This window comes from Bos indicus, chromosome 18 (assembly GCF_029378745.1).
Source record: "Bos indicus isolate NIAB-ARS_2022 breed Sahiwal x Tharparkar chromosome 18, NIAB-ARS_B.indTharparkar_mat_pri_1.0, whole genome shotgun sequence".
Lineage (NCBI taxonomy): Eukaryota > Metazoa > Chordata > Mammalia > Artiodactyla > Bovidae > Bos > Bos indicus.
Window position 1 is genome coordinate 46,057,230 of NC_091777.1, and position 11,993 is coordinate 46,069,222.

The 11,993-nt window shown below is 41.3% G+C and overlaps 1 protein-coding gene across 9 annotated transcripts in view; it reads right to left on the reverse strand.

Moving 5' to 3' along the window:
- The window catches only part of ZNF599 (zinc finger protein 599), a 36,522-nt gene that overhangs the window by 23,739 nt on the left and 790 nt on the right, over positions 1-11,993 (reverse strand). For all 9 annotated transcript variants that reach the window (XR_011561767.1, XR_002182779.2, XR_011561764.1 and 6 more), the window contains exons 2-3: positions 10,051-10,177; positions 8,541-8,636 (exon numbers count right to left, since the gene is read on the reverse strand). Coding sequence is in view for 1 of the 9 variants with exons in the window: in XM_019979076.2 (XP_019834635.2) it covers positions 8,541-8,636; positions 10,051-10,177 (223 nt within the window). In the remaining 8 variants the exon portion in view is untranslated. The remainder of the gene's footprint in view (positions 1-8,540; positions 8,637-10,050; positions 10,178-11,993) is intronic.

The following is an 11,993-nucleotide window of genomic DNA, read 5'->3' on the forward strand; positions in this document are numbered from 1 at the left end:
TGATGTCAACACAGAACAAAATAAGTGACCACTTTAGTGGAAGAATGAAGATGAAAATAAAGCTTCTACCATCCACGGCATTTTTACATCTCTTAAACCCTAGTTTAAAATCTCTTTCTTTACTAATCCTTGGGCTCTTGACATCTTTAAAAGGTAACCCAAGGAGAAAAGCGGCAGCAGGGAACAGAAAATCTGTAGTGGAGACTCCACCTCACTGTCCAGAGTGGGGAAGGGTGGGCAGAGTAATGATAATGACTGTGTTCCAATATCTCATGCTGCTATGACAGCACAGAGAAGGTGAACCTAACTTGGCCCAGATGGCAGACAGAAAGAGGTCAGTGGAGGCTACAAGGACAAGGTGCTACATAAGTTTATTTCCAAAGGTGAGTAGGAATTCCCTGACAGAGGAATTAGGAGAAAAACTGTATTAGACAACTGAAAGTTCAAAGGGTCAGGGCCTTAAGAGAATGCTGAATGCCAGGCAAAAAGAAAAGAATGACAGGATGGTGGAGAGGGAGGCAGAAACAGAGGAGAAACAAAATCTTAGGATTCTGGACTGTGCAGAAGTTGTGGGGAGTCAGAGATAAGCAATTGGGTGGACATATTCAGTCTACTATACCTGAGTAAAGACTCAGTGAACAGACTGAAATGGATAACATTTAGATAACTAGAAAACATATCACATCAATAAAGATTTATTTGAAAAGAGATTCATAATATAAAGTTTCCAATTTCCCTCAAATTCATTATAAATTTAATACAACTTGGGATAAATCCCAATAGGGTTTTTCATGGTTATGGGCAAGCTGATTGTGGAATTTATATAAAAGAACAGAGACCAGGATATCTCTGAAGAAGAATAAAGCAAAATGACTTGCTCTTTGAGGAATCAGGATGATAATAAAATCATATATAACAAAGTAGTGTGACGCAGCCTAGATATAACATAAGCTGTCAAAGTGTCAAAGGTAAAAACAGAGTTAGGAGCTCTGAAATGTGTATATGGAATTTGCTCAACACATGAGGATTCACACAATTTTGATATATGACAGAAGTAGCAGAGAGGCTAGTGGGGAATAAGAAAAGACTATTTAATAAATGGATGTAGAAAAATCATTTGCCACAATGAAGGAAAATGAAGTTGTATTTCTACCTTGCACAAAGCAAAAAATTAATTCCAGATTGATTAAGACTTATTGTCAGAAGCTAAAGATTAAAAACATTTAGTAAATAGTGACAATGACTATCTTTTAGATCTTGGGGAAAAGGAAGAATTCAAAAACAAGATACAGAAGCATTCACTATAAAAGACCAATCAACATGACTAATGTTTTAAAAGTCAATCCAAGAAAAATGGCTATGTTAACATCAGACCTACATTAACACCAGATAACATAGATGACAGAACAAAGAAAATGGGACCAAAAGGGACATTATATAATGACAAAAAGATCAAGCCACCAGGAAGACATAATAACCCTAAATCTGTATGTACCAAATATCAGAGCCTCAAAACATACAAACTAAAAACTGAGCTGAAAGGAGAAATACCCAAAATTACAATTACAGCTGAAGACTTCAACACTTCACACCCAAAATGAAAACTGAACCATGCTATGAACTGACATTTCACAGAAGCTATGTATTGACTAATCAACATATGAAGAGGTACTCATGGGCAAATTAAGACCACAACGAGAGACTATTTTATATTCATCTGATTGAAAACACCTTTCAAGTGTTGGAGATCCATGGAATTGTTCATACAGAGGAAGTGAAGTGTAAGTGGGTATAAATAATCATGTTAGAACACAACAGGGCATCATCTAGTAAAGTTCTCCTTTTGTTTAATTTATAATTCCCAAATTCCAGTCCTAGGCATATTCTAAGAGAAATTCCTACACTTGTTTGTGAGAATACACACATGTGAATTTTCATGGCTCCACTGTGTATGGGTACAAAAAATTAGAAACAAGAAAATTTCCATGAAAATGGATGAATACATGGTGTTATATAAACGACTATTGGAGAAAAAAAATGAGTGAACTATAGCTGTGTGCATGCTCAGTTACTAAGCTGTGTCTTGCCTCTTTGCAACACCATGGACCGTAGCCCGCCCGGCTCTTCTGTCCGTGGGATTTCCCAGCTAAGAATACTGGAGTGGGTTGCCGTTTCCTTCTCCAGAGGATCTTCCTGACCCAGGCAAGGGATCTTCCAAACCTGTGTCTCCTGCACTGGCAAGCAGGTTCTTTACTGCTGAGCCATCAGGGAAACCGAACTATAGTTACATGCATCATGAATCTCAGTAATGTACTATTGAAAGAAAAGTACAAATCCTATAAGATAACATAAACAGATACTTTTATAATGTTCAAATAAAAAAGCAAAATATACACAGGAGTACAATGAAACAATTTTTTTTGAGAATGTCAGTTTTTCATGGCATTATAAAAATGATATGTATGTATCTTAAACTTATTTTTTAGCAATTTTTAATTGTGGTAAAATAAACATAACATAAAATGTACCATTTTGAGATGAAACAATCTTAAAAAGTAATGGATAGAATAATTAGATGAAGTAGATAAATTCCTTAAAAGACTCAAATTACCAAAACTGACACAAGAAAAAACAGACTATCTGAATAGCTCTTTATTTATTCAAAAGACAAATTCTGTGATGGACTGAATTTTTGTGTTCCCCAAAATTCATGTATTGAAGCCCTAACTGCCAATGTATTTGGAGGTAGGGCCTGGCCTTTACAGAAATAATTAAGGTTAAGTGAGGTCAAAAAAGTAGGGACCTGAGCGGATCAGATCCTTATAAGAGACACCAAAGACTTCTCCCTCTCTTCCCCACCATCACACACCACACTAAGGAAAGGCTGTGGTCCCTGTCTTCGTATACGAACACTAATCCCATCATGGGTGCTCCATTCTCATGACCTCATCTAAACCCAATCACCACCCAAAGGGCCAGGATCATCACACTGGGGCACTAGGGATTCAACATACAGATTTTGGGAGGACACAGGTGTTTAGTTCATAACAAGGTGACATGAGAAAAAGCACATGGCAAATGTTCTGTAAATTGTAGACCACTATCTCTCATCATTATTATAGTTGTTACATTGGTTAATCAGAATGTCAGCAATAACCTGTGAGAACATTTTTTTAGTACTCCAGTGCTGAGAAATACCACTACTGGGCCTCAAAGAGTAAAGGGGCAGATACCATCCGCTCACAAGAATGTGAAGCAATGAGGGATCTTACATAAAGCTGGTGGGAATGTGACATGGTGCAGTCACTCTGAAACTGACTGGTAGTTTCTTTTAAAGCTAATCATATAACTACACCATGATCCAGCCAGTCTACTCATATGTATACTCCCAACAGAAATGTGTGCTTATAGGCAACAAAAAATATGGCTAAGAATATTCATAGCAGCATTCTCCATAATATTCTGAAAAGTCAAATGTCCATCAACAGGAACACAGGTTATGTGTAATCTATTAATTCACTGAGCTATTGCACAGTGAGAAACTAACTCCAAATAAAAGCAACCACATGGATAAATTCCAGAGCCATGATTATCAAAAGAAGACAGGCAGGGCCATATTGTGCACTGTGGGGTTCCATTTATAAACCTTCAAAACTAATCTATGGGACTTCCTTGGTGGTCTGTATCTAAGACTCCAAGCTTGCAATGCAGGGGGCCTGGGTTCAACACCTGGTCAGGGGACTAGACCCCCTATGCTGCAACTAAGAGTTTGCATGGCATAACTAAAAGAGTCCACATACCGCAACTAAGACCTGGTGCAGCCAAATAAATAAATAAATGAATATTTTTAAAAAAAACCTAAATCTATGGTGACAGAGTCTAAATACTGGTTAATTTTGTAGAAGGGGATATTAACAAGGAGGGAAGCACAAAAAGCCTGAGAGGTGCTGGAAATACTGCAGTTCTTGACACTTGCAGTGGACACGCTGGTTTATATATATGTAAAATTTCATAATGATGGACCTTTAAGATTTATACATTCACTATGTATAAATTACACCTCAATACAAAAATTCAAGGAAATATTGACTAGTAAAGGAGAGGTCTGTGTAAATGTCTCTTCTGAGAATGAGAAAAGTCCTCTAAAAAGCTTGGTTGTTCAGCTGAAATAGTCAACAACTTTTGGATGTTGTTGGAGAGCCAAGAGCATTTTTTTTTTTTTAATGTTTCCCACAATTGCAAGAAACTTCAGCATGTTTTTTCTATTGAGCAGAGAGAAGATGGAGATATAGAAGAGGGAGGAAATAAATGAAGAAGCATGTTCTCTGATGCAGTGGGCAGACTCCTGTATGGTTTCCCATAATCCCTTCCTCATGGTGTTCCCGCAGTTTTGATACCCTCTGCCTGAATCCTGGGCTTCCCAGGTGGCACTAGTGGTAATGAACCCGCCTACCAATACAGAAGACATAAGAAACATGGATTCAGTCCTGAGTCAGGAAGATCCCCTGGAGAAGGAAATGGCAACCTGCTCCAATATTTTTGCCTGGAAAATCCCATGGACAGAGGGGCCTGGTGGGCTATAATCCATGGGGTCACAAAGAGCTGGACACAACTGAAGTAACTTAGCACGCACGCATGCTGAATCCTAGCAAAATTTACTTCTAAAGACTAGAATATAACAAAGGCAGTAGAATGTAAGATGTAACAGATAAAGTATATGTGTGGAACCTCTCTTGCTGGAATCTCTTACAAAATTACTTGATCGGAAGAAGTAAGCTGATGTGTTGTAAACTGTCTACAACTACAGCTTTGCAGGGTATCAAGCTAAGCTGTGCCTAGATTTCTGATCCACAGATGAGATAATAAGTGAGTGATATTTTAATATTAAATGAGTGATTTTTACTCACTCATTGCGATCTGGCAATAGATAACTAAGACACCTGAGAAGGTAGGTGAAGGTATGACCTAGACTCTGCTAGGGGGATTACCCATGGCCAGGGATGAGAACTCTTCTGTAGAGGTGAGAAGGAAGCTGCAGGGATAAGTCAGTAAGGATTAAAAAGCAAGAAAAACAAGGGAACCGCCTTTATTTTCTGAATGAACTGGGTCGTATGTTGAGATCTCAATGACTGGGGAGGTGGTGATGTTTGGAATAAGGTAAAAGTGGACAGGGGAGTGGATGTGAGACATAGAGCTGATCATGGGGGGCCTATGTTAGCATCATGAGGCAAAAGATGATTGCAGCCTGGGCTAGGGTGATAATGATGGAACTCATGGAACTGGTGGAGGTGACAGATTCAGGAGAAACATATGATGAAATATGATCAAGATTCAGGAATGGCTGCCTCATGGGCATGATGAAGATTGAGGTGTTGTTCAAGTTTGTTTTTGGTTTTCTCAACTTCTTGAACAGCAAGACCATTGACTGAAATGGAGAGATGAGAGGAGTGGGCAAGATCTTGAGATCCTTCTTAGGCATGATGAGTATGAAGTGCCTTTGAAACCTCCAAGTGAAGATGTAGAACTGCAGAAAGGGGTGAAGATTTGAGACAGACTCAGTGGACTGAGGAGGGGCTGGCCAGAGATACTCACTGGCTGGCTGAGCAACCTGAGGGAACCCAAGAGGGGAGCGATCACAAATCTACATTGGTGCTAGCCACACATTTGATGTGGGGCTGACAAAGGCAAACACCCACTTAAGATTTTACAAGACAGGCGAGCAAGAGGATGACAGGGCTAGGGACTGCTTCTGAATATCTCATTTACAAATGGAAGCATGGATGCCTGCAGGGATGTACAGTACAGATAAATGATTGAATAGAGGTGAAAAAGAGTGAGATGCAAATTAGAGTTGGAGATAGTAACCTGCAGAAAAATAAATGACTCTTTTCTGAATCCAGAAGGTAGTTTGAGATACCATTAGTCACTATTCATTATGAGTAATAATACATGAATATTGTTAAGTCACTTACTTTGGGTCAGGCAATGGAAGGTGAATGGAAGTGACTATGTGAGCAAGTGGGTATGACTACTCCCCTTCTCTCCTATTCCTTTTGGCCAGTTGGATGATGTCAGGGCAATCTTACAGCCACATACTGACAACAGAATACCCCTGGTCCCTAAATAGATATGTGGTACAGAATTTGCCTACAGACTCACATTATGTGTGTATGTGCTCAGTCGCTCAATCATGTCTGACTCTTTGCAACCCTATGAACTATACTCCACCAGGCTCTTCTGCCCATGGAATTTTCCAGGCAAGAATACTGGAACAGGCTGTCATTTCCAACTCCAGGGAATCTTCCCAACCCGGGGATCAAACCCGCATCTCACGTGTCTTCTGCATTAGCACACAGATTCTTTACAACTGTGTCACTTGGGAATCCTGACCACATTACGCTATGCTATGCTATGCTATGCTAAGTCACTTCAGTCGTATCCGACTCTGTGTGACCCCATAGATGGCAGCCACCAGGCTCCCCCGTCCCTGGGATTCTCCAGGCAAGAACACTGGAGTGGGTTGCCATTTCCTTCTCCAATGCATGAAGGTGAAAAGTGAAAGCATAATAATTTTTAGAAATACGATATTTAATATTTAGTACCTCACCTGATGCTTCATCGACTAAAGATATCTGGGTAGGAGTTTCAATTTCAATTGATAACTATTAAAATAAGACATCAGGTATATATCATATTGTACACAGTCTTTCATGACTTTATATGCCTTTGCCATCTAAACACAGAAAGGGAACTAAGAGATATTACAGACTCTCAGTGGAACAATTTCTGATTTCACTATAAAAACAGTTTTACAGCTTGAAAACATGATAAAGTTAAAATTACACCTTTATTGAGGTTGATGTGGCAATATGTATATATTGGATGCCTTACAAACCTGTACATCCTCTGACACAGAATTTCTACTATGAATTCAATTTCTCCCCTTCACCTCCCCAACCCTCCCATTCCCATTGAACTTAAGTCTTTGTACAACATGTAGTCACATGTTCTTTGTATTTAGATTTTCTGCTGTAGAACACAGTCTGCTGTCAGTCTGTGATGTGTTGGCCTAATTCACAGATTCAAGAAGCTATCCGCACACTTCACAGAATGGCAACCAGCACAGAGAGGCGTTCAGTAAGTCGTTGATGAAGGAAGATAATTTCTCATCTCTTCAGTCCACTGATGTCATAACACCTACAGTGAGCTTCAGGTGTGAAAATAACTTTCACTTTTGGATTAAACACACAGTATTCACGATGTACTATTTTTTTAATACTGTTAGATTCAGTATTAGGATGTTCAAATGTGCTCATATAGAAATGGCCTTTTTCCCCCATGTATTATCATTATCCATTTGACAGTGAGGTCGAGCAGCTTATCTTTTTATTCTCTCCTACAGTAGGGATTATTTGTTCTTTGAATATTTGGCAAAAGGCAAGATAAAACCATCTGGGCCTGAGGCTTTTTTTGAAGAAGAGATCTTTGAAAACTGCTTTAATGTCTTTGATGGCTACTTCTTTATTCAAGTTGTCTACTCTTCCTGCCTCAATTTGGGATTTTCCTACTTTTCCAGGTATTTATCCACTCTAGCTAAATTATCAAATATACTATATTAATTTTTAAAACAAAGCACTGCTGTTCATTAAGTTATTTTCCTTTCTATCATTTTTTATTTTTATATGCATCTTTGTTTATTCAGTCTTGGCAGAAGTTTATTTCTCTACAGTCCAGCTTTTACTTTTATTCATCTTTCTTTTTATTTTCTGTGGTAGTTTATTTTCTATGGTAGGTAGGGTAGAACCCAGGCAGGGACAAAGTGGCTTGTGTGGTCTGAGAAAATGGGAGTGAGTGGTCCTGGTTTTTACTGTGGTGACAGGGTGGGCCTGGGATTGCATCTGGAATGCCATGTAGGTGCCAAGGAAGGTGTAGACTTTTTTAAAAATCAGTTTGCCCACAGGTAGGGCAGAAAGGAAAGGTGGACATGGGAGCTGCAAGTTGCTAGCAGTCAGACATCAAACAGACTCTTGTTCAGAACTCTCTGCTGCTGCTAAGTCGCTTCAGTCGTGTCCGACTCTGTGCGACCCCATAGACAGCAGCCCACCAGGCTCCCCTGTCCCTGCGATTCTCCAGGCAAGAATACATTATACCATGACACAAATGAGAAAAACAAGTCTTGCTGAGCCACCAAGATTTTGGAGTTTATCTCTTACAGCAGGCAGCATCCACTTAGCCTAACTTGTATGTCAAAGGCACAGGAAGATCATGCAACTTCCCCAGGGTCCTGATGCTTCTGAATGGCCAAGTATAGAGCCTGTCTCTTACTCAGGATAGCACATTTCAACCCCAGTAAAGGCAAAGAGTGTGGTGGGATTGGGAAGACAGAAGAAACACAGTTAAAAGGACTCCATGATCACCCAAGACCCCCAGAAATCCACAGAAAGAAACTGCCCATGGAAAGGGGCACTGCCCACTCAATGGGGCTGACTGGCAAAATGCCAGTCACTCCCCAGCAGTCTGCCAGCTGCCATGCCACTCACCTGTACAGGTGTTTCTGGAGAGGCCTCTCTTTACTGTCCACAGTTCTGGCCCATACTCCAGTAGGTGAATCAGCTCTGCTTTGGGAACAGGATGCCCTGTACATGGAGAAATAAATGGGGCATGGGTATATAGGTAGAGACAAAAGGGAAAATCTCACGTATACAGGAGTGAACACCCTGAACATACCACTATGAAACCCCAAAGGGGACACCTCCTTCCAGAAGTCTTTCCCTAATTAAATTAGCAAGATTCAACCTTCCCATGCTTCAGAACTACTTAGACACACCTGGTTCTAAACACAGAACAAATTAAACCAAATCTCTGGGCATAAAGACAGTACTGGTTGTTTTCAAACCTCACCAGGTGATTCTGGTGCCCAAGGATGGCTGAAAACACTAGACTAAATCAACTGATAGTCAGTTGTCTGAGGAAGGCCATGACCTAAAACTGCTACCCATTCTGAAGAAAAATCCAGTTTGGGAAGATAGGGCTGAATGTGGGGACTTGCAACCCTATTTGTTGCTACACCATCCTGTGGCCACTTCAGGGATGCTGGCCTGATGACCTGGACCAAAGAGAGAAAGCAGACAAACAGAGAATTGGATTGGGAGGTACGAACCCAGGAGCCAGCACCACCACAGGGCTTCTCATTAGGTGAAGTAATAAACTTTTTTCAGGGTGAAACTTGTATGATATGGTTTTCTGGCACATTACAGCCAAATATATTTTGCCAAATGTGAAGGTTTAAAGATAGGAGGATTCTGAAGAGAAGTCAATGACTTAGGCAGCAGGACCACAGAAACTCTGATTAGAAAATCCTGTACTGCAAGCCAGAGTGCACCCAGCTGTCACTTAGCAAATGTTCACTGAGGTCTGCTCTATATCTGGCACCAAGGTCAGTGAGGAGGCAGGGGAAAAGGTGAACCAGATCTTCTTTGTCTCTGCTGGACCTGAGCTCCCTGCCCACTCAGGGAGTATGCTTATGGAATACTATTCCCCAGATGCCTCCTTTCAATTACTATTCACAATTGTCACAAAACACTGTAATTACTTCACTGAAGACTGATCTCCTGGGAGAGACTATGTGGACACGAGGCAGGGAAAGCCCAGTTAGAGGTAACCATTTCTGGATAAAGTGGCCAACTAAGCTTTAGATGGAAGAACATTTGGGATTTATTATTTTGTATAATTTTATTGTGAAATTTGTATATGATTATATTTGTATGTAATCTGTATAATTTTGTATATTTATTATACATAACAAATACCTATATGACACTTTCTAAGTTCCCAGTTCTATTCTACACACTTTAAAGATATTAGTTCACTGGGGCTAAGTGAAAGGGTTACTACTAAAATGATAAAAATAATCATAAGGCGGTCAGACCAGAACAGTCTGAGGCTGGAGGGAGAAGCAAAGGCAGGTTCCTTAGGTCTTCTTAACTGATCATGCTCAGAGAGAGGGTGGAATGAAAGAGGCTCGGTACCACATGTGAGGTAAAGCCTTACCCAGTGAGACCAGGAGGCCACAAGTCTCCAGCATCACCTCCTGGTACAAGGTCCTCTGGGCCAGGTCTAGATGTCTCCATTCCTCCCCAGTGAAGGTTATGGCCACATCTTCAAATGATATCAATGCCTGCAAAGTCAAACAGAGATGGTGGGGTGACTGTATAGCTATTAAATTAGAGCCTACTGCTTGGTTAGTGACAGAAACTCAGAGAGACCCAAGGCCTGAATCCCTGAGTATCTCCTGAGAACCCAGCTCTGTGCTGGGTTTAAGAGGGAGGTAGACAGTGCTGTAGACGAAATACAAATAGTGTGAGAGAGAAAAGCCACCTATATGGGAATCCACTGGAGACTGATGCAAAACAAAAGTAATCTTGTGTGGACTGTGAGTCCGTTGCTGTAATCCAAGCAAGGTTAAGAGCAGTGGCAGCTGAGCCTCACTGGTCTGCCCTCTATGCCTGCACCTCAGGGCTTTAGATGCTGTGTTAAAGCAACTAAAAGTATCTAGGTCTGTACCTAGACTTCTTGGGATTTAAATCCAACCTTTTGAACCAAAACATGCTAATTTCTTTGAGCCTCAATTTCCACATCAATACAACAATAGTTCCAACTTCACCAGGTTTTTGCAGAGATTAAAGTGAAAATGTTCATAAAGCAAACAAGTGCAGTGCCCAGCACTTGTCAGTGCTTAATGTGTATTTGTGAATTTCATTATTCGTCTCACAGCCCATAAGGTAAACACCATCACTGTCTCCATTTCACAATCAGCAAATGGGGGCTCAAAGTCAAGCTGCCCAGAGTAACATGTCTAATGAGAAAGGAAAAGATTTGAACCCAGGTCCCTGTGGTCCAGCCATGATAGGGGATTTAGATTTGATCTAGGTATCATGGCAGCTCCAGAAGGTAGAATCTTTCATTCATCAACCACTTACTGAACACTTGGTACAGGTCCTGCATTCTTCTAAGCCTGGGGACAGGAACTCCCACATACCTGACAAGGAACTAAATAAATAAGCAAGATAAAGTCATATGGCCTTAGGGGCTCCAAAATGAAGAAAAATAAGATGACTACAGAGATTACAGGAGACTTTAGATGGGGCAATCAGGAAAACCTCTCCGAGCAGATGTGGAATAAGGCTGGAATGAATTAGGGAGCAAGCCAGGAAAAATGGATAAACAAGCAAAGTTCTGAAGGTGATCAGAGCTTTGTTCACAGCAAACAAAGTGGTGTGCCGAAGAATAACTTAGGGCCTGTCCATGTGTTTACATCCCTTGAGACACAACATTCCTATGCACTGTCATTAATGAAAATTGTAATGGATTCACTTTTGAAATATAAGTAAATGTGTTGGGGAAATGGATACCGTCAGTGGCAAGCCAATGGACTTGTACCCAGATGGTACCTACAAAGAGAAATCCGGTGACAGGCTTGTCTTCTGGTCTGTCCAGGGAACTTCTACTCCTATTAGCTGCTGCTGCTGCTGCTGCTGCTAAGTCACTTCAGTCGTGTCCGACTCTGTGCGACCCCATAGACGGCAGCCCACCAGGCTCCGCCGTCCCTGGGATTCTCCAGGCAAGAACACTGGAGTGGGTTGCCATTTCCTTCTCCAATGCATGAAAGTGAAAAGTGAAAGTGAAGTCGCTCAGTTCTGTCTGACTCTCAGCGACCCCATGGACTGCAGCCTACCAGGCTCCTCCGTCCATGGGATTTTCCAGGCAGAAGTACTGGAGTGGGGTGCCATTGCCTTCTCCAATTAGAGGAGCAGCCAATTCCAGAAACACTGCTCCCACCCCACTTCTGCTCTCCAGGCTGTCTCCTCTGTCTCCCAGTTCACAGCTGCGCTGAGGCCGGAGGCAGGGATGTCTGAGGGTCAAACTCCACCTGGGGTAAGCCTGAGGTAACAGCAGGACCAGGAGAGTCCTTCCCCGTAAACAACATCCAGAGT